Raw genomic sequence first — 23,975 nt, 5'->3', positions numbered from 1 at the left:
TATGAGACCGATAACCTCGCTGTTTGGTCTCTTCCCCCAAACAACCAACCAACCAGCAAGACTAAGATAATGATTGCCTCAGGCCAGGCTACCACTGACACAATGACACCACAATCATGGCAACTCTGTTGTCATGAGAAAGTCAACTGGTGAGTGGAATGGCACACAGTTGTCTTCAGTGACAATAGTAGATTCTGTATGAAGACGGTATCTGTTCTTTTGGACATGTCCGAAAAAACAGATACCATCTTCATATAGTTAAGGCTAAGTGGCCATTGACCTCCTTCTTCTGTGTTGGATGCACACGCATTGTCCGAACTCATACGATACTCGGTAAGAATGTCTGCCATGAGTAATGAGTGTAATGGGCAGGGCCACTACGAATTAGTGTGTGGACACTAAGTTGGGAATGTGGGTCTCATGGGGAGTCTGCAAGGGATAAATCCCTGTAGTCGCACTATCCCCTGTGCCCTCGATGGCTCAGATGGATAGAGCATCTGCCATGTAAGCAGGAGACCCCAGGTACGAGTCCTGGTCGGGGCACACATTTTCAACTGTCCCCGTTGATGTATATCAACGCCTGTCGACAGCTTAGGGTCTTGATTTAATTATCATTTCAGAGTAGATTCTGTCTGCATGCGAGTTCGACAGACGTACTCGTGTGTGGCTTGGAACTAGTGAGCAGCCTATTCCAGTGTGTATTTGCTTGAGACTCGTAGGTTCCATCCCAGGCTTCAAGGTGTGAGGGAGGGAGGAGGGTCGCATCAGTTACAACTCGAGGTCACATTTTGATTTGTGCAGGGTAAAATAACAGGTGCCCACTGCATTGTGCAGGTTGTTTGTCCGTTACTGCCATTTCTTTGACAGGAAGGTGGTGTGTTTTTTGAGCAGTATAGTACACTTCCATACATATGGCTGTTGTGACACAGCACACTCTTCATGGCTTACAACCACTGCCCTGGCTAGGAAGATGATTAAATCTCTCTCCCATTGAACAATTATGGGCGATCGTGAACTGGAAACTTATTCATTGTCCAGAGCCTGCAAGGACAATTCCCGAATTGTAACAAAAGGTGCAAGCTGCTTGGGACAGTATATCGATGGCATTTGGCACCTTAACAATCATTTGTATGTGAGAATACACTCCTGCGTTGCCATTGGAGTGGGTACCCAGTGTACTGCTGTGACTGTTCGGGCATCTTCTTCTCGACATGTGTATTTAATTTGGTCTGAAATTGTTTACATATACTCCTACAAAGATGAACTACTTGTCACATCATATTTCATGAAGTGGCTTTGTCCTTGAGGTTACTGCACTTTTCTTCTAGCAGCATATTGTTATAATATCACAAGATGAAAGTAATGAAAGAAAAATATGGGGGGGTGGTTGCTCTTGATTGACGCGTTGCTAGAGATGGTTCAGCAATCATGTCTTTTTATACAGAAATATGTGACTAACTTTTATTTTCTATCAGACCTTCATTTCTGATTGCCACATATGGACACAACTCCTAATGTTCAGTTACTTACTGTTTTACACGATAGCTTGGAATATGTTGTCATATTAGTACTTATTATTTGTTACCAATAAAATATCTTGTGCAAGACATACGGAATAAAATCATGTGGCTATACGTGGAAATAATGAGAAGCAGATGTACATCTGGAAGGTAGCTGATTATGTACTATTTTTTTGGTTTTCAACTTTAAATATAATCAAAATGATGAAAAATGTTTAAACTGGCAGAGCTATCTCACTAAATAGGACACAGACAGTGGTAAGGGGAGGAGAATAACCTTTCACTAAGAACGACATGTTTGTTATGTTAAAAATAACTGTATGTAAAAACATTTAAGTTCATTCCTTATCCTATATTAGTTAAAAATTAATCATATGTACTCCTCTGTGTTTCAGCTCACCCTCGTGAAATATGCCAACAACTTTCTCATGACGATGGTGAATATGAAGTAATAGTCGTAGATGAAAATAACTCATCTGTCCTGGCTGACCACGACACTCATTCGAGTGGACCACCATCTCTTAAGGTCTCCATAACTCAATTTAGTATGTCCTGTTGTAGAGCTATTGATGCTAATGTGTATATCTTATTTTGCTTTTTAATATGGTAGTCAACAATATTTATAGAAGTAGTATCAGAGTTACTGTTACATATTAGTTCCTGCCTCTAAAGCGTATTGTTACCTTCCCTTTGCTCCCTATTAAGTGGAGTTGTCAGGCAAAACACAGATTTCTTTTTGTTTATGGTTCCGAAGCATGTGCAAGGAGCATGAATACTGGTTACTGTTCCATTTATGTCAGAGAAAATCAACTGTGTATCTGAGACCGTTGTGTAGTACTTCCAATATGTCTTGTAAAATTTTGTGTAAATGACTACACAATATTTTTTTCATTCCTTCAAGTGGATTATTGCTTTCAGTATGTCTTGTCAGCATGGGAATTACTTAGACTTCAGCATCATAGAACAAGCCTCATTTTTCTGTTAATCATTTGAATGCATTATTCCTCAGCCATGTAAACTGTGTAGTAACACACATTTCACACGTCTTCATCAGTGTAGGCTATTACAGAAGGTGGTCACTTGAACCTATGTAAATATAGAAAGCCTTTTTTATATTATCCTTCTGCATCTTTCATCTCTAGAAGATGCTAATTTTGTGGTGATTTAATCTTCCCACCATTTTTCTGTAAATGACATTTATCAATAGCTCTGACATTATTACTGAAGTTAATGAATGTAGACAGCAGGTTTAGGAAAAATCTTGTATTGTTACTTTCTAAAATGTGGAAAAACCAGAATGCAATAGTGCAGTACTATGAAAAGGATAGATTACTACTACCAGATAGTGTAAATGCTGAGTCACATATAGGCACAACAGAAAGACTGTCAAACAAGTAAGCTTTCAGTTAAAAAGGCCTTGCTTGGAATTAGACAAAACATGCACACGCACACGCGCACACACACACACACACACACACACACACACACACACACTCATGCAAACGCAACTCACACACTCTTGATCACAGTTTCTGTTGCAAAGGCCATGTTTTAAAGAGCACAGCATTCAGTAATGGGTTTCAGCTTGAATTAATTGATCATATGTACTCAAAGACCATTAGGAAGAATTCTGATAAACTACACGAGATTTCCTTAGAGTGAAATAGAAGTAGACAGGAAGTTTTTACCAGTATGAGTTACATTGGCCCACTGTCAAACGATTTGGCACATATTTTTAGCAAAATTATTATTAATGTAGGATTCAGAAATAATGACATGGTACCAATGTTGTTGATACATTCAATGGAACAGTCAACCCAATACAGAAATGAGGCATGTACAAAATAACCTGTAGTGATTGTGAATCTGTATACAAGACCAAACTGATAGAACTTTCAGAGAAAGATACAGAGAACATGCTTCCCTGCATACTATTTAACATTTGATGTTCATAGAACATTTAAAGACATGAGAATCTAAAAGTTTTACACTGTGTAGCTAAAGGAGGTGCAATGGACATCATAGATGATTTGGAAATTTATATCCATTCCCACAGGGAACCAACTTGTGTGCTGAAGTAACAGACAGAGTCAAAGAACAAACTATTCTTTGAATTTTTGAAACACTTTAAGCACACGGACTGTGCTTTGTGTCTTGAATGTTTGGAATAACCCTGGCGTACTACTCAGTACATATCATTATTAATACTGTACAGACATACTGTAAAGATGACATGTTGAGTTGCACAGAAGACACTTACACATTAGCTTTTGCCCAAAGTCTTCTTCAGGAAAGAAAACACACATTCATTCATACTAGCAAGCACACCTACACACACGACCACCATCTTCGGTAGCTCAGACTGGAATGCAGCTTTCAAATGGAATAGAAGCAGCTATCTGAAGGGTGAGGGGATGGGGAAGGATCAACAGGGTGTGGGTGGGGGAAGAGAAGAGCGCTCTCTGGCAGAGTGGGCAGGGACTAGACTGCCAACAAGTGTAGCACCAGGATGCTGTAGGGCTGGAAGGTGGTGGTGGGGGTGGGGGATGGGGGAGTGGAAAAGGAGAAGAGGAGAGAAAGAGAAAGATGGGTGGGAGTGCTGACTGGGGGCAGCACACAGAGAGGGTGAGAGGACGAGAATAAGAAGGAGGTAGTAGGGCAGAGAGGGCGGAAACTGTTGTATGCAGGGTGTGGGGACAGTGATTTTGGGAGCGGAGATTGTGTTGTAAGGATAACTCCCATCTGCGTACTTCAGAAAAGGTGGTGGTGGTAGTGAAGCAGCCATTGAAATCAAGCATATTATGTTCAACTGCATGTTGTGCCACAAGGTGGTCTACTTTGCTCTTGGCCACAGTTTGACGGTGTCTTTTCATCCTGGTGGACACTTGCTCGGTAGCCATGCCAACATAAAAAGCTGTGCCATGATTGCAGTAGAGCTGGTATATGACATGGCTGCTTTCACAAGTGGTGGGGTAGAATAAACCTGTGAAAGGACTGGAATAGGAAGTGCTGGTTGGGCAGATTGATCAGGTCTTGCACGTGGATATCCACAGGTATATGATCTCTGTGGCAAGGGGTTAGGATTGGGAGTGGCATAGGGATGGACTAGGATGTTGTGGAGGTTGAGTGGGCAATGGAACACCACTTTAAGATGGGTACGAAGATTCTTGGTTAGGATGTCCCTCATTTCAAGACATGATGACAGGTAATCAAAGGCCTGATGAAGGATATGGTTCAGCTGTTCCAGTCCAGGATCGTATTGGGTGATGAAGGGGGCACCCTTTTGTAGCTGGTTCTTCGGGGTTGTAGGAGGATTGGGGATATGTAGGGATATTGCACAGAAGATCTGTTTGCGGACTACATCTGTCTGTGAGGCCTTGGTGGGATCCTCACCATACTGGGAAAGGGAGTTCTTTGGTGGCCAGGCTGTATGGGAGTTTTTTCTTTTTTTTGTGCAGAAGGGATGACAACTGTTGAAATGCAAGTACCATGGTGGTTGGTGGGTTTAATGTCAACAGAGGTGTGTGGATGGAGCCATCAGAGAGTACGTGGTCAACAACCAGCAGGAAGGTGGCACACTGGGTCGGGGAGGACTAGGTGAAGCGAATGGAAGAGAAGTAGTTGGGATTGTGAAGGAATGAGGATAGGGTGTTTTGGCATGAGGATAGGGTGTCTTGACTCTGAATCCAGATCATGAAGAAATCATCAATGAACCTGAACCAGACTGGGGGCTTATAATTTTGTGAGGCTAGGAAGGTCCCTTGTAGATAATCCATGAACAGGTTGACGTGCAGCCCACATCATGTAGAATGGCACTTCTGCACATAGAGGTGGAGTGATAGGGAAGTGTGGAGGGAATGATGTCTGTGCATGCGTGTTGGCAGAGAATGGGCAAACAGAGTCATTGTTCATAATTTTTTCTCTTTTCTGTCTTTCTTTAGTTGGTTTAAATTGGTGGAGGTATGTTCTGTCCATGCAACTAATTGAAGGCAGTTTGTTTATCGCTATATGTGTTTCATTTCCTTTATTTGGGAAGCATCTTCAGTCGCTTATAAAACACACACACACACAAATGAAAAATATCAAACCACACACACAACACAAACAAAAGATGACAGACAAACACACAACAATAGTTGGCAACACTACACATGAAAACACACATATGTTGATCACAAAATGGAGAGTGCAAGTGATATGTGTGATGTGACAAATGTGGGAGAAAGAATGCCAGAAATCGGCCAGCTGGAGCATGAAAACTAACGAATACATCTCCAGGACCACATGCATGAGGTAACAGTGCTGGAAATCGTAAGTAACACCGAACGATAAATTCACATTGCGAAATTTGTGCTCCAAAAGTTGATTCTAACCTAAAAAACAAGAGCAAAACACAACAAAATGTAATATAGCAGCACATTGTATCTACCACATAGTATGATTGTTATATGTATAGAAGAAACATGTTTTACAGGCTACTGAAGATGCTTCCCAAATAAAAGAAAATTAGTTATATAGATGGAACATACCTCCACGAAAGTCCTTGTTGCCAGAATGTGTTGCTGTGGACAACAATCAGTTTCATTTGCCTTTGGTACATTGTATTATACAGTAAATCTATGAGGGAATAATACATTTTAAACCAGTTTTGATCAGTGATCTACATGAGAGAAATCTTATGTCACATCTTGAGGTTGTGTCCACTGCTCCACAGCCTTTGCCTGTGTCGCGTCGAAAGGTGAGAACAGCTGATGCAGCTTTGTGAAAACGCCAAGCACAATTTTTCTCAAAATGATGATTGTCTTATGGCAAGATCATTGAAAATGGTTCCAATAACTGCATTGCAAGTTGGACTATATTATAAATAAAAATGTAATACGCAACAAAATGTACTTCAAACTCAAACTGAAATCATCATATTTGTTTCACAATTTTTTTAGATGTGCATAATGTGCTTTAAAATATCGGCATCAAAACCATCTACTTGTGTTACAGGTTTCTTGCTATTTCGATGCTTTCCAGGTGACATGAAAACAAATTTTTGTGAGGTTTCTGCAGCTCCGACACTTTTGTTTACTATTCACTGTACAGTTCTCTTGCTGACACATGCTTCTCCAGTTTGTTTTTGACTCTTCAAAATGTCGAAAGCCGGCCGCTGTGGCCGAGCGGTTGTAGGCACTTCAGTCCGGAACCGCACTGCTCCTACGGTCGCAGGTTCGCATTGTGCCTCGGGCATGGATGTGTGATGTCCTTAGGTTAGTTAGGTTTAAGTAGTGCTAAGTCTAGGGGACTGACGACTCAGATGTTAAGTCCCGTAGTGCTTAGAGCCATTTGAACCATTTGAAAATGTCGAAAATGGAAGTCTCATTTTCAGATTCACATTTGAAAAACTTACTAATGCGGGACATAAACCCTTTTTGCTTGTGAAGCATCTACATCTACATGACTGCTCTCCAATTGACAGTTAAGTGCCTGGAAGAGGGATCATCGAACCACCTTCAAGCTATTTTTCTACAGTTCTACTCTTGAACACCACAGAGGAAACACAAACAATTTAATCTTTCTGTGAAAGCTCTAATTGCTCTTATTTTATTATGATGATCATTCCTCCCAATGTAGGTGGGTGCCAGCAAAGTAGTTTCACACTCTGAGGAGAAAGTTGGTGATTGAATTTTCGTGAGAAGATCCTACCACAATGAAAAACAAAACCCAAGTTTGTGTATAATATCTGTGTCAGTCTCTCCCCTATTTTGCAATAATACAAAATGAGCTGCTCTTCTTTGAACTTTTTCAATAAATCTGTTGTGGATCCCACACCAAACAGCGGTACTCCAGAAGAGGGCAAAAAGCATAGTGGAAGTAGTCTCTTTAGTAGACATTTTGTATTTCCCAAGTGTTCTACCAATAAATTTCAGTTTGTGGTTTGCTTTTCACACAATATTATCCATATGATAGTTGCAATTTCAGTTATTCATAATTGTAATCCTTAAATATTTAGTTGAATTTACAGCCATTAGATATGTGTGTTTTATCCTGAAAACTGAAATTTAGCGGATTCCTTTTACTACTCATGTGGGTGACTTCAGACTTTTCGTTATTTAGAGTAAATTGCCACTTTTCTCACCATACTTGTCTAAATCATTTTGTAATTTGTTTTAATTATCTGATGACTTTATGAGACAGTAAATCACAGCATATGTCAGCTAAGAGGGCTGCTCAGATAGTCTCCTAAATTGTTTATTAGATCAGGAACAGAAGAAGGCCTTAACACTTCCTTCCAAATGCCAGAAGTCACTTCTGTCCTACTCAGCGATTTTCCATCGATTACCTTTCTGACAAGGAAATCAAGAATCCAGTCACATAACTAAGATGATACTCCATAGGCATGCAATTTAACTAAAGTCGCTTGTGAGGAGATTCACGTTTACTGCTGTCACTTGATATATTTATTTAAAAATCACACTAAAATGTTTACAGGTACATATTCACAGCTTTATTGCTACAGGAAAGCGACTTTGACATCTGTGTGAATAATTCGGTCACTCTGTGAATGAAACAGGATTGTCGCAAAATAAGAGAGAGATTTTCACAGTTTAGTTTGTAACTCATGGCTAGCCGCTTCATGAGGGAATGAATCTTGATGGCTGCTAGCAGTTAATAGTGGGGGGATGCACAGAATGGCTGAAAATAGGGATGTCTTCCTACATGATGTGAACTTTAGAAGGGTGCCATACAGGTTCCTATGGCTGTGCTGCAGATTTTTTTTGTATATATCCCCTTCAAAGGAGAAGTAGTTGTGAGGTAGGGCAAAGTTAGTAATTTGTATGAGGAATGAGGTACTGGATTTGGAGTCCGAAGGAAGTTGGGGAAGGTAGTGTTCAAGACCCTGGGCATAAGTGATCTTAGTGTATTGGGAAGTGAAATGAACAGTGACAAGTAGATATGCAGGAGGTAAAGGGGTGAGGATGGTGGAGAGTTGGTGACATTTCATTTACCAGCTCTGCTGCAATCATTACACAGCTTTTTATTTTGGTATGACTACCAAACAGCTGTCCACAGGATGAATGGCCACTGCCAAACTGTAGCCAAGAGCAAAGCTGGCCAACCTGTGGCACAACATGCAGCTGAACATAACATGCTTGATTTCAGTGGCTGCTTCATGATTTAAGCCATCTGGATCCCCTCCTTTCCACCACCAGCTTTTCTGGACTGCGCATATGGCAGTCATGCTTACAACACATTCTCCGCTCCAGAAAATATGCCGGCCTCAACCTCCAGTAACATACTGTCCCCATGTCCTCCACCCAGCAATTTCCACCCCCTTTGCCCTATCACCTCCTCCCTGTTCCTGTCCCTCACCATCTTAGTGTGCCGCCCTCTGCCAACACATCCACCCATATTTCCCTTCTCTGCTCCTCTCCCTTGTTTGCTCCCCTTCCCCAAACTCCCCCTCCTCGTCCGACCTCCCTGCCCCATAGCATCCCACTGCTGTACCTGTTGGCAGTATAGTCCCTGTAGGTTCCACCAGACAGTGCTCATCTCTTCCCCCACTCTTACCCTGCTGTCCTTTCTCCATCCCCACTCCATCGAGATTGCTGCTTCAATTGTAGGTGATAGTTGCATTCCAATCTGAGCTGCTGAAATGGCAGTCATGTGTGTGAGGTGTGCTTGTTTGTGTGAAAGAATGTGTTTTTGCCAACTGTGATTCTTAGTGTCTGCTACGCCCTTTGATGTCCGTTTGTTTTTGGAGCCTGTGCTGATAGTGAAATTTAAAATTCACCCTGCATTCTCCGTCTCTGGTGGATGTAATATTGGTGAGATCTTAAAAATTGAGTCCTTGCTCCATGTTTATTAGGGTTTTTGACACCGTGCTGAAGAATTACATCTACATATAGTGTTTCCAGAGGAATGGGTACTCATATTGTTAAAGTGAACAGGTGTTGCAGTCAACATCAGGTACCCTGAAAAGAGGTTGAGACTGAGGTTGAGGAAGAGAAGTCAAAAATCACTTATCTACCTTACACTAGCCTAATATCCAGGAAGATTTGTAGATTCCTACAGAAATGTGGCATCCTTTGGATGTTGCTCCCTTTAGCTAAGATTATTTGTTAAAAGTGATCTAGGTCTCCAAAAGGTGTGTATATGTTGCATTCCATGCAGATGTGACATGTCTTAAATGGGGCAGACCATCAGAATTGTTGAAAAGAGATGCAGAGAACACTAGTGACATGCTCGACGTAAACGACCAAGCGAATCGGCTATCACCAAGCATAATCACAAAAATATGCACTTCACTCACAAATAATCAGTAATCAAGGAAACTAAAGTAACTGGGTATATTTTGTTCACTTTTTCCTCAAAACATTTGTGAAACTCTTGCTAGTTGGTGATATTTACATTACCATATTCTGGTGCACACTGGTGAGACATTTGCAAACTTATTCTAACAGCAGATACAACAGCCAGTGGAAAAAATCTGAAATAATACCAAAACTATAATACTGAACATCAGCTAATGACATATAAAAGCATAATAGAGATATTCAGAGACAGCCATTTGATGGAGATGTTTCGGCCTCTCTTTTTATTCCTTTTGCTCTAATCAGTGGCTTGTGAAAATAGTGTGGAGGTTGGTGGGATACCCTTAGGCTGGAAGATCAGAGCCTTTGGGACACCCAGAAGAGCAGTGCTTCATATAACCAAAGCCCCCAAAACACTACCAACATGTCAAGATGCAGCCTAAAGACTAGGTGCTACTTATTCAAAAACATCACTCAGTATCAGTATTCCCAAAAATGTAGAATGACACTATTTAAATCTTTGAGGGAAGTATGCGAAATGCATCCCACTAATTTAAATTCTGTATTGTGTCACTGAGAGATTTCTTTTAATATAAATTCTGGGGTGGCTCCACCTCAGAAACTTTAATTATGAGCTGCACCTGCTGCTACACCAGTTAAGTCATCTGGCCGATACTTAGTGTTATTCATGTGAAGGGAGGGTAGATTGCTAGGTTTAAGAGAAAGTAGGAGATATCTGTGCTGCTTGTGAGAAATATAGATACTTGGGCAACATTTTGAATCAAAGTGCAATATTTTCATGATGGGTGGACTGGTAGAATGGCCAGACATCAATGTCATGTCTCTTTAGTGGCTAATTCGTACTTAACAAAGCTGCCTTATTACATCAATAGTATGTGTCTATTCTGTGGCTCTGTGGTGCTGAGCAATTTGCTCCAACAGTTGAGATACTGGACTAACATTTGGGAGGAACTTATTTCATATTCATTTTCTGACACTGATATTAAGGTTTTCTCTGGTTTATCAAAATATTGTAAGGCAGTTGGTGGGATGATTATTTTGGAGAGGAGACACATGGTTTCCTTCCCTATACTTGTCCAGTCCATGCCCTTTTATAATGAACTTATGGTTATCAAAAGCTATACTTCTTATTTTCTTGTTTGCCATTCTTCTCCTTGGTTCTGTGGTAAGCATTTTGTGCCAGAAGCAGCCAGAAAAGTCCCAGTGTTCACTCTTGATGTTTTGATGTTATTGGGTAAGACAACTGTGAATGTAAGATGTTTTTCAACTGCTCACTACTTTTCTTTCTGCACTATTGTGTTGATCGTCTACTTTCAGGTTTCAGTTCCCTTAATATGAAAAATAATCTATGTGCATTTCACAATAGTTAATTGTATACTGTTGTTTTCTGTCGTTTCTTCTGTTGGAAAAACAGATTACTAGTTCCATCAAGTATGCAGAAGCCTTTTTAACATGAAACACTTGAATAATATTTCATATGAATCTATAATTAAACAGTGGAATATTGAGGATGGAATAAGAACAGTATGAAAAGGGTGGATTGCTACTCACCATGTAAAGGAGGTGTTGAATGACAGACAAGCATGTTGAAAAATAACTGTAGATAATAATGGCCTGTAGATATTGTGGACATCATCAGACATAGACAAAACAGAATACTCACACATTCACAACTCACTCAGGCACATGTTCACTGCCATCTTTCGCCACTGACGTCCAACTAGGACTGCATCAGAAGCGAGCAGTGATATTTGTTGGGGTGGGTAATGTGGTTGCCAAAGAAGCATGTGCAGAGATAGGGAGGGCTAGCAGGGTAGAGATGGGAAAAGAAGCTAGTACTTCATGTGGGAGAGAGCAGGGACATGGTAGGGACAGGATCGTGGACTGCTGGGTGCAGCATTTGGAGGCTGTGCTGAGGGAGGCACAGTGGAAGGCAAAGGAGAGAAGTAGAGAAAGCCAAACAACTCTGCAGGTGTGCTAGCAAGATGGAAGGCATATTTAGGAATGGAGAGGGATCAAGGTAGGGATAGGCAGGTGGAGGACATGGACTAGTGAAGATAGATGCCATGGTTTATGGATTCAAGGGATATGTTGCAGGAAGAATTCCCAGGCACACAATTTCGAAAATCTGGTGCTGATGGGAAGAAGTCAGATGGCACAGGCTGTAAAACAGTTGATTAAATCAAGCACATTATATTCGATTGCATGCTCAGCAAATGGGTGTCTTAGATGTCTCTTGGCCAAGGTTTGGTGGTGGCCATTAATGCAGACATACAGCATGTTAGTTATAATGCCCACATACAATATGGAAAAGTGGTTGCACTAAGTTGGTAAATCATGGCCACTTACATAGGTGGTCTGGTCTTTGGTAGGGTAGGAGATTCTTGTGAGAGGACTAAAACAGGTGGTACATCAACATCTGTATCTATATATGGTATGTGGCAGAGGGTACCATGTACCACTGCTAGTCATGTCCCTTCCTGTTCCACTATCAAATAGAATGAGGAAAAAATAATTGTCCATATGTCTCTGTACCAGCCCTAATTTCTCTTATCTTATTTTCATGGTCCTTATGCGAAATGTATGTCGATGGCAGTAGAATCGTTGTGCAGTCAGCTTCAGTTGACAGTTCATTAAATTTTTTCAATGGTATTCCTCAAAAAAAATCTTGCCTTCCCTATAGGGATTTCCATTTGAGTTCTCGAAGCATCTCTATAATACTCGTGTGTCGTTTAAACCTACTAGTAACAACTGAATTGCTTCAGTGTCGTCCTTTAATTCAACCTGGTGTGGATCACAAACACTTGAACAACACTTGAGCATAGATTGCACTAGTGTCCTGTATGCGGTCTCCTTCACAGATGAGCCACAGTTTCCCAAAATTTTCCTAGTAAACTGAATCGACCATTCACCTCCCCTGCTGCAACCCTTACACGCTTGTTCCATTTCATATTGCTTTTCAACATTGCTCCTAGATTTTAATCGATGTGACTGTGTCAAGCAGCACATTACTAATACTGTATTCAGTCATTATGGGTTTGTTTTTCCTGATCATCTACATTAACTTACATTTTTCTACATTTAGAGCTAACTGCAATTCATCACACCAACTAGAAATTGTGTTTAAGTCTTCTTGCATCCTCCTACTGCCACTCAACAATGACACGTTGCCATACACCACAAACAGCACTATCAGTAGACAGCTGCAAACTACTACTCACCATGTCTGTGAGATCATTTACGCATACGGAATATAACAGCAGTCCTATCGCACTTCTTTGGAGCACTCGTGATGATAGCCTTGTCTCTGATGAACACTTGCCATGGAGGACAACACACTGGGTTCTATTAGTGAAGAAGTCATCTAGCCACTCGGATATCTGGGAACCTATGGGGATCATGTGAAATACTTTTCAGAATCTGTGTGTATGGAGTCTGTGTGTTGCCCTCCACCCATAGTTTGCTGGATATCATGTGAGAAAAGTGCTGGATGAGTTTCACATGAGTGACACTTCCTAAAACCATGCTGATTTGGGGACAGAAACTTTACCATCTCGAGGGAATTTATTATATTCAGACTGTGAATATGACCAGGAATTATGCAGCAAACTGATGTTAAGAATACTGGCCTGTAATTTTGTATGTCCCTTCTTTTACCCTCCTCAGATACAGGAGGCAACAGCACTTTTTTCAGTCACTTGGGACTTTGTGCTGTGTGAGAGATTTGTGATAAATGCAAGCTAAGTAAGGAACCAATGCTGAAGAATACTCTTTGTAAAGCCGAATTGGGATTCCAGAGTAACGGGAGGATGTTTGGCACAGGTCTTGCATCTAGATCTGTTGAGGGATATGAACCACGGGATGAAGGTTGTGGACAGCGGTGGAATAGGTATCGCCGAGAGTTAGCAGGGCCACCCTGTTGCTGAGAATGCCACACACACAATGTGCTTGACGTCAATGACAGCTTCATAGTGTGTGCAACCTGTACTCTTTGTACTAACACTAGCCTTTTCTGAATTGTGCAAGTGTGAACTCTCCATGCAATACATCCTTTGTTTCCTTAACATCCTGGCCTCAACCTGTGCTAGGCTGAATCCTCTACCTGCCTGGCCCCTCCCTTGGTCCCACTCCTGCACTACACATGCTTCCTATTCTGGCAGCACATGTGCATTGTACTTATTTTTTCTCTACTCCTCTGCTGTCCCTTTTGCACCCACACTCCCCATTTCTCTCTCACAACCTCCTGCTGATGCTACCTCTAGCAGCCCATTATCATGTCCCCACTACGTCCCTGCAAGCTCCCACAGACAACACTTATATATTCCCCCATTCCCATTCTGCTATCCCTCCCCCTCCTTGTCCCCCATGCCTCCTTGATAACTACATTACTCCCCAATGAATATCGCTGCTCACTTCTGATGTAGTCGCAATTGGGCCTTAGGGCAGATGGATGACAGTGGCCATATGTTTCTGAATTGTGCTGTTGTGGATGTGTGTGAATTTGGTTTTGTCTGCATCAGATGAAGGACTTAGTCTGATAGCTAATAATATCGGGCAGTCTTTTATCAACGTGCCTGTCTGCTATAGAATCTCTAATTAATATTGTTTACAATGGTAATACCTTCAGAGCTGAGTCTTTTGCTTTAAAATGTCATTTCCCTTCATTTAACTCCCAAAGAGAGGTGTGGTGAGGGGAGGATTACCATGTGGTTGTGTGTCCAGTTTGTAATTTTAATTTTTGTGTGCAAAACAGCTTATATACTGAGCTTTTCAACCCATGTCCTCAGTGTGAACTAGTTTTGAGAGAACCTATGCCGCGCGGGATTAGCCGAGAGGTCTAAGGCACTGCAGTCATGGACTGTGTGGCTGGTTCCGGCGGAGGTTCGAGTCCTCCCTCGGGCATGGGTGTGTGTGTTTGTCCTTAGGATAATTTAGGTTAACTAGTGTGTAAGCTTAGGGACTGATGACCTTAGCAGTGAAGTCCCATAAGATTTCACACATATTTGAACATTTTTGAAGAGAACCTGTGAGTCGCCAAGTTTTTTCAGTGACTGATCTGACTGATACAACTACAGAAACAGAAGACTCCTCAGGAGCCGGCATTGACTAATTAAGTTGTGCAAAGGAATTGAATAAAATATATCAGTTATGGAGTCCTGAGCACTGTATCCTTCGTGAGTCTCGGTTAACTTTCTCCTACTACTGCCTATGGTCATGGATTTCACTGACCTTGAAAGGAAAATTTCTGAATATAATACAGTATTCCAGATTTGCCATATTAAATACTGAATGGATTAAATATTAATTACAAACAATTTCAGGTCAAGTAGTACATAAATGGTCACACTAATGATTGGTCGGATAGTTGATTTGGGGGAGGGGACCAAACAGCGAGGTCATCGGTCCCATTGTAGTAGGTGAGGTTGGGGAAGGAAGTCAGACATGCCCTTTCAGAGGACCATCCCAGTATTTGCCTGAAGTGATTTAGAGAAATCACGAAAAACCTAAATCAGGATGACCGGATGTGGGTCTGAATCATCGTCCTCCCAAATGCAAGTCCAGTGCGTTAAGCAATGCGCCACCTCGCTCGGTCACACTGATGACTGTAACTAATGGTTTGGGAAGGTTCTGAAGTGGGTAGGTGTAACAGTTTGATCACACTGATTCACTGTCAGTGTTATTATATTGTGAAGTTAGATGATAAATACACAGTGATTGCAAGGTGTGAGGAAGACGGCAAGTGAAGACAAGCATATTCCCGGCATAGAGCGGCTAATAGAGGATTCACTATTTTGATAAATGTTAACAAGTTCTTGTGCCTATGTTGCACTCTGTTCTTTCTGTAAGCTGTTTGGTGTCAAACTGTAACAACATAACTTGACTGGCCTGTCTATCTCCACCTCTCAAGCGAGCGCTCCTCTGAATCTTTCCGTCTTCTTTTGACCATCTGTCACTGAGTGTCTTCCATTGAATCCTCTTTGAATTCCACACGTCTGAATAACACTAAAAAATGCACTCTTTCTGGCTTGGCAGCTGTCTTTCGTGTGCCTAAAATTTCCAGCCATCACAAGATTTACCAGCAACACTGGCCAATGCTGTAATTTTATAATATGCTTCATCCTCCCTCCAGCAACTCTGTAAAAGTTCTCCCAATCAATTTCTTTGCCACCCATCTCAGTATAAGAAGTATGGCTTGCAACCTATGTCATGGGTCACCTACCAGTGCTGGACTGTGCTTTTCCAGCTACTGCATTTTCACCACCGTGGAAAACAGAAGGAACAAAAATGTCCTGCTCTCTTGACGGGCCATCAGCCATGCAATAAAGTCACAGTCAGTGGTGTTTTCGGTATGTGTTCTAAAGATGTTATCTGTAACCACAAGTTAGACTGGGGGAACAGTGTGGGTTGTGTTTTGGCATCACAGCATTGACCTGGTGCATTGTCTTTGGACCTGACAGTCAGTGGCCCAGTGCCAGCTGGGTGATTACTGAGCCTTCTGCATAAAGCCATGTTCTTCTGCTCGTCATTGGCTGTGGGTTCGCTGTCCAGCTTGTAAGGGCACCACCGCCTACACTATGTGATCAAAAGTATCCGGACACCCCCAAAAACACAGGTTTTTCATGTTAGGTGCATTGTGTTGCCACCTACTGCCAGGTACTCCATATCAGCGGCCTCAGTAGTCATTAGACATCGTGAGAGAGCAGAATGGGGCGCTCCACGGAACTCATGGACTTTGAACATGGTCAGCTGACTGGGTGTCACTTATGTCATACATCTGAATGCAGGATTTCCACACTCCTAAACATACCTAGGTCCACTGTTTCCGATATGTTAGTGAACTGGAAACATGAAGGGACATGTACAGCAAAAAAGCATACAGGCCGATATCGTCCGTTGACTGACAGAGACTGTCGATAGTTACAGAGGGTTGTAATGTGTAATAGGCAGACATCTATCCAGACCATTCCAAACTGCATCGGGATCCACTGCAAGTACTATGACAGTTAGGTGGGAGGTGAGAAAACTTGGATATCATGGTTGAGCAGCTGCTCGTAAGCTACACATCATGCCGGTAAATGGCAAACGATGCCTCACTTCGTGTAAGGAACATAAACATTGGATGACTGAATAGTGGAAAAATGTTGTATGGTGATCCGATGGCAGGGTGTGCGTATGGCGAATGCCCGGTGAACGTCATCTGCCAGTGTGTGTAGTGCCAACAGTAAAATTTGTAGGCAGTGGTGTTATGGTGTGGTCATGTTTTTCATGAGAGGGCTTGCACCCGTTGTTGTTTTGTGTGGCACTATCACACTACAGGCCTACATTGATGTTTAAAACACCTTCTCGCTTCCCACCATTGAAGAGCAATTTGGGGATGGTGATTGCATCTTTCAACACGATCGAGCACCTGTTCATAATGCAAGGCCCCTGACAGAATGATTACGCGACAATAACATCCCTATAATGGACTGGCCTCCACAGAGTCATGACCTGAATCCTATAGAACACCTTTGGGGTGGTTTGGAATGCCGACTTCGTGCCAGGACTCACTGACTGACATCGACACCTCTCCTCAGTGCAGCACTCCATGAGGAATGGGCTGCTATTCCCTAAGAAACCTTCCAGTACCTGACTGAACATATGCCTGCAACAGTGGAAGCTGTCATCAAGGCTAAGAATGGGCCAACACCATATTGAATTCCAGCATTACCGATGGAGGGCACCACGAACTTGTGAGTCATTTTCAGCCGGGTGTCCGGGTACTTTTGATCACATAGCATATGTCCCAAGGGATTTAATTGTTATTGACATACTAATTTGCTCCATAACTGCTTACATGGATGACATGGATAACCGGAATGATTAGCCACCTCTCATTTTAATGATTTATTGTGAGTTACTGGAGTTTGATATATTGCTCAGATTTGTACATGACAGTGCACTGTACTATCCAGTAAAATACACAAAATTACAATGAACAGTGGCCAGATTTAGGAGTTTCCATTTGGAATGGAAGATAACTATGTGTCAGGTGTGTTTTATGTTGTAAATGAGGGAAATAAATTGAAGAGAAGTAGGTTGTGAGATATGGAAGAAAGGAATGAGAATACAGAAAAACAAGGAAGTGATGTACACAGAAAATTTGCCAGAGAGTGTCTGGGGTGAAAATCATCAAAATGGAAGGAGTTAATGGGCGGGGGGGGGGGGGGGGGGGAGCAAGGTGGAGGCACATTGAGTTTTAGGGATCATGCTTAACTGCGAAACCTAACATTCACTGAGGCTGTCAATAGAATTAATGCCCAAGCTCCCAATGTTGTGTTCAGTCCACCCCCATAATTTTTTGTTGTCGTAAGTTTTTGTATCAGTGACACACGTGTTCTCTGGTAACCATTTTAAGGCTTACTGCAGGTCTGTATTTCATTTATGAAGTATATTAAGTTGTGAAGTGCTTAAACAGCCTGTTATGTAATATTGGGAAAACCTCATTTCTAAGCACTCACATATGAAATGCAGGACTTTGGCAACTTCATGCCTGATATCTTTTTGAAGGTTCTTAAAATTTGTTGCACAAAATATGCCTTCAACTTATTCACATACACATAAAATGGTCTATTGTAATTCTCCAAATTTTAAATAACAAAATTATTTTAATAGTTGTTCCATCTATAACTGTCATAGTATGTGGTTTCTGAGTTTTAAAATCTTAGAACTGTGAGAACCAATGTTCATTGTAAGAAACTCCTCTTCACAAAGTATTTTAATTGTTATTCCTCAGTTTTAATTACTATTCTCACATTATTGTTAAACTTGTAGTAATATGGTAGATGAACAGTAACTGAATAATACAAATGAAACACTTGATTGAACAGTTGTTCTGTAGTTCAGTACATGCTGAAGAATGTTTGTTGACTGGAATGATAGAAGAAAAAATATTTTTTAATTTCCTGCAATGATAAATAAAGGTGCAGAAGACTGCGTGTGATTAATTTTAATGTTCTGACACTTGACAGAACTTCAAGATGTAGCAGATATAATTATTGTTAATAAAGAAAATAATTTATTTGCTTTATGAACAATAATTGTATCTAATATATAATAATTATAAAATACATTGATCTTTGCGAGAAACTTAGGGACCAAAGGTCCCATCATATGTAAATTGAAATAATACATACATTTTTATGGTTGTGTAATTTACACATAGACTTGGTGAACCAGAATGCATTGCTTAATTTTATTGGCTGAAGATTGTACGTTTGGTGCCAAAATGCATATCACCATTGCATAAATGAATATGTATTATTAGTGCCACAGAGCAAGTGTAATTGTGAATTAATGAAAGAAATGTCTAGTTAATTCCATTAAAAGACTAAATTCCCCTCAGAGGATGACACTTTACTGTAGCTATCACTCAGTGTTGTTAACGAGTAAACTTAATGTTACTGTGTATTTAAATGGTATGGGATTTCATTGGGATTTTATATTTTTTTAATTCTGAAATTTATTCATTGTAGGTGAAAGTGGTGTACCTGCCTGATCTGTGCTATTTAAAAAATACTAATATCATGCACATTTAAAAATTTAAGTTTAGAACTTATTTTAATGCTACTGACTTCCATGTTTGCTAAATTTCTCCAAAAGTGAAATAACTGTTTTCATTTTCACTTCCTGTATATATTCATTTTCTCTCTTTAAAGAAAAGTAGTTTAAGTATTTCATTGTTTTATACATTAAAGATGTGTGAATTCCTCAGTTTGTTATGTGCCAGACAATAAATAAGTTAAATCCGGGAAAGCTTGAAAACTCACAAATGAGTTAACTGTCAGTTAGAATATTTAAATACATTCCTAATTTTCTTGTGGATATGCAACTCAGTTTTTGAGGAGACAATACTAATCCTTATAAATTTTTTCTGTTTCAGTCCTTATGAAGGAATGTAACAAAGTCATACTGTTATTTATAAGACCAATTTCTTTTTTTAAGTAAGCAGTCATGACACTAAATTAAAACGACTAATCTTTGAGAAGAACCAAACAAATGAAGTAATTACATTTTCATATTTTGGTATGTTTGTGGCCATTTTCCAACAGTTGAGTTTGGTGCATAGAAATTGTTGGCAACAAGTTGTTTATTCCTGTTTTATTGTTAATCTGTGTTCATTGTGACACAAAGTTCAGTAACTCGTTAAGAAGTTTTTATAGGGATATTGTCTTTGTTGACAATCAAAATTAATTATGCATTTTAGGCTTTTGATGTTACAGAAAAGAAAAATAAGGCTGATAGCAGCCAGAATTTGATTTTTCACCCAAACTTGAGAGCAGTGTGCAGAACAACTGTTTGTTGGTTTTTATTTGCAGTTCCAAAAGTAAATTCTTTTTTCTTTGTTAAGAGGAAAGAGATTTTTGATGAGGCAAGATAATGAGAGGTAGCATGGGAAAGACAAACTACGAATGCACAACACATGATAAACCACAAAGGGAGCATTTGCTCATTTAAAGTTTCAGAGACTAGGACCACTGGGAAGCATTTGGTTACTTACGTTATGCCTGTTTGTTGCTGGCAGAGACTGACCTTCACTGGTAGCTCAGGGACAGCGTTAAGGGTGTCTTTGCCATCTATACTTCTCATCTCACTTTTGTATGACAGTGCAAATTTTTGAAGCTAATACGTAAGTAATGGAATGAGAAAAGGCAACAGTTACTATTTGGTAGAAGCTAGGATGCAGTTTAAATACACTGCAGGTTTCACTAGTGCCTGAGCATCCGTTGGGGCCACAACTAAGTCTCTGAGCAGAGCATTTGAGAAATGAAATTCTTTTATAATATTTTTATTGTTAAGAATATGTAATGGACCTAGAACAGTGTAATGAAGTAGGACCAGACTGCGGGTTCTTCGATTGCTGTGGCAGAAGACTTACCAGATTAGAACACATGAAATATTAATTCACTTCTTCACATATATGTATAAAAGATTTGCTTAAAATAGCACATTTCTTTTTCACAGGAGTACTACATAATTTACAACTGTCATTGATGAGGAAAGCATCACCTGATGCGCTGAGTAACAAACTGTCAAACTGTTCTCTTGAAGTACAATTTTCAACATTTACAGCAGTACAAGTTCACCTGACTGCTGTAGCTGAGGTCTTGAACTGGTGTGAGGGCTCTGCAGTACTGGGGGAGTGCGTGGTCTTCAAGAGCGCCTCCCATATGTTGTTGTGGATTGCAGCGAGCCCTCGTTAAAGTCTGTTGTATCAATTTGTGCTACTGACTGTGGTGTGGCACCATGATCTGTGGATGATACCCATATATACTATACTGCATGATCATGTACAATGTGGTCATTTTTTATGATTAGTGCTTAATTGTTGTTTGATGATCCACACTCCTAAATCCCTTTAATAACTTCTTTCATTTGTTGTCAGTTATTACTAATTGCCTTTTGTATTTTTTGCTCTTTTTACCTTACAGGATATAGGACTTTCCTTGCTTTAAACAGCATTTCCTTTCTCCCTTTGGTTCCAAAAGTTTCGGTATTTGTTATATACTGACTTGACAGAAGTCATGAGATACCTCCTAATATCATGTTGGACCTCCTTTTGCTCTATGTAGTGGAGCAGCTAAATGAGTCATGGTCTCAACAAGTTGTTGGAAGTCTCCTGCAGAAATATTGAGTCATGTTGCCTTTATGGCCATCCATAATAGTGAAAGCGTTGATGGTGCAGGATTTTGTGCACAAGCTGACCTCTCAATTATGTCTAGAAAATGCTCATTGGGATTAATGGTGGGCGTTCCAGGTGGCCAAATCATTTGCTCGAATTGTTCAGAATATTCTTCAAGCCAGTCGCGAACAATTATGGCCTGGTGAAATGTGGTTTTGCTTTGTCATCCATAAAAATTCCATCGTTGTTCGGGAACATGAAGTCCATGAATGGCTGTGGATGACCTCAAAGTAGCCAAACATAGCCATTTCCTGTCAATGATCAGTTCAGTTGGACCATAGGAGCCAGTCCATTCCATGTAAAAACAGTCCACACCACTATGGAGCCACCACCAACTTGCACATTGCCTTCTCAACGACTCGACAACTTGAGTCCGTGGCTCCTCAGGGACTGCACCACACGTGAACCCTAATATCAGCTCTTACCAACTGAAATTGGGACTTCTCTGATCAGTCCATGGTTTTCCAGTCATCTAGAGACCAACAAATATGGTCATGAACCCAGGAGAGGCACTGCAGACAATGTTGTGCTGTTAGCAAAGTCACAAAGAGTAGATATGGATGGAGGAGGAGTTGCCACATTTATCAAAAACTGCCATAAATTCAAGAACATTGACATTAATAAATTCTGTTTAGAGCAGCATCTAGAAGTATGTGCAACAGAAGTAGAGTTCCATAACAGATACTATATAATAATAACTATTTACCGAGCACCTGCAGGAAATTATAATCTATTCTTAGATCATCTAGAAGCTCTTTTGGGTTATTTAACAGGAAGAAACAAAGAAATTTTGATTGCTGGTGACTTTAATACAGATTTTCTAATGCAATCTTCCAGTAAACATTCACTGCAGTTAGTAATGTTTTCTTTCAATCTAACTCACACTGTAAACTTTCCAACTAGGATCACTAAATCCTCAAGGACAGCCATTGATAACATTTTTATAGACAAATCAAAGGAACAAAATCATATCATAAAACCTGTTATAAATCGACTATCAGATCATGACATGTAGCTCCTTGTTTTAGATGTAAATTCTAAGCAGATTATCAAGACTGCTAAATCTGAGTACAGGAGAGTAGTCAATCAACCAAAAATTGAGTGTTTTAGAAAACTGCTCAAAGATATGAACTGGAAAGATGTTTATAGTGCTCATGACACGAATGAAAAATATAACACATTCATGAACAATAATGTCAGTACCATGTTTGAAAACTGTTTTACTCTAAAAGTTACTCAAATTAAACAGAAGTCTATAATAAAACCATGGATTACACAAGGAATAAAGATTTCCTGTAAGACAAAAAGGAAAATGTATCTGTCGACCAAGAATAGCTCCAATGCTGATGATTTAGCTAAATACAAGGAATACTGTAAAACATTAAAAAAAAGTAATTCAGACGTCTAAACAAATGCACTACGAGAAGAAGATAGCAATGTCAGGGAACAAAATAAAAACAATATGGGATATAGTGAAAGAGCAGACTGGTAGAACCAGAAAGGAACAGGAGCAAATAGCACTAAGGGTAGATGACACATTAGTAACTGATGGGCATAGTGTGGCAAATCTATTTAACAAGTACTTTATATCCGTTACTGATAGAATGGGACTTTCAGGATCAGTAAATAATGCCCTTGAATATCTGAAACTAGCCTTCACAAATAGCTTCAAGTACATGAATATATCACTCACTTCACCAAAAGAAATAACGTCCATAGTAAAATCTTTAAAAACAAAGCATTCTAGTGGGTACGATGAAATATCAACAAAGTTAATTAAGGCATGTTCTTGTGAGTTTAGTACAATTCTAAGTTACTTGTGTAACCAGTCAGTTATAACTGGGACATTTCCTGACTGGCTAAAATATGCAGATGTTAAGCCTCTATTCAAGAAAGGGGATAAAGAGATACCATCAAACTACAGACCGATTTCACTTTTGCCAGCATTCTCAAAAATTTTAGAAAAAGTAATGTACAGGCAGCTGCTCAACCATCTGACCACAAATAACATATTATCAAGAACACAGTTTGGATTTCTGAAGGTTTCTGATATCGAGAAGGCTATTTACACCTACAGCGAAAATGTACTTAATTCATTAAATAACAAATTACAAGCAGCAGGTATTTTCTGTGATTTGTCAAAGGCATTTGATTGTGTGAACCACAACATCCTTTTAAGTAAATTAGAATTCTATGGTGTCACGGGCAGTGCTGCAAAATGGTTCAAGTCATACCTCACTAACAGGAAACAAAGGGTGTCAGTGCAAGGGACTAGTGAATTAAGTCATCAGTCATCATCAGAATGGGAAGAAATTACATGTGGTGTCCCACAAGGATCCATCTTAGGGCCATTGCTTTTTCTTGTGTACATTAACGATTTCTCATCAGTTACACTGCCAGAAGCAGAGTTCG

The 23,975-nt window shown here is 40.2% G+C and overlaps 1 protein-coding gene across 1 annotated transcript in view; it reads left to right on the top strand.

Moving 5' to 3' along the window:
* LOC126198569 (neurobeachin) overlaps positions 1-23,975 on the top strand; it is a 1,606,419-nt gene that overhangs the window by 710,563 nt on the left and 871,881 nt on the right. Inside the window, exon 27 of the mRNA XM_049935000.1 lies at positions 1,916-2,046. Within this exon, the coding sequence (XP_049790957.1) occupies positions 1,916-2,046 (131 nt within the window). The remainder of the gene's footprint in view (positions 1-1,915; positions 2,047-23,975) is intronic.

Source organism: Schistocerca nitens, chromosome 8 (genome assembly GCF_023898315.1).
Source record: "Schistocerca nitens isolate TAMUIC-IGC-003100 chromosome 8, iqSchNite1.1, whole genome shotgun sequence".
Taxonomy (NCBI): domain Eukaryota; kingdom Metazoa; phylum Arthropoda; class Insecta; order Orthoptera; family Acrididae; genus Schistocerca; species Schistocerca nitens.
Note: the sequence above shows the minus strand (reverse complement) of the source record. Positions and strands in the feature narration are given on the sequence as shown.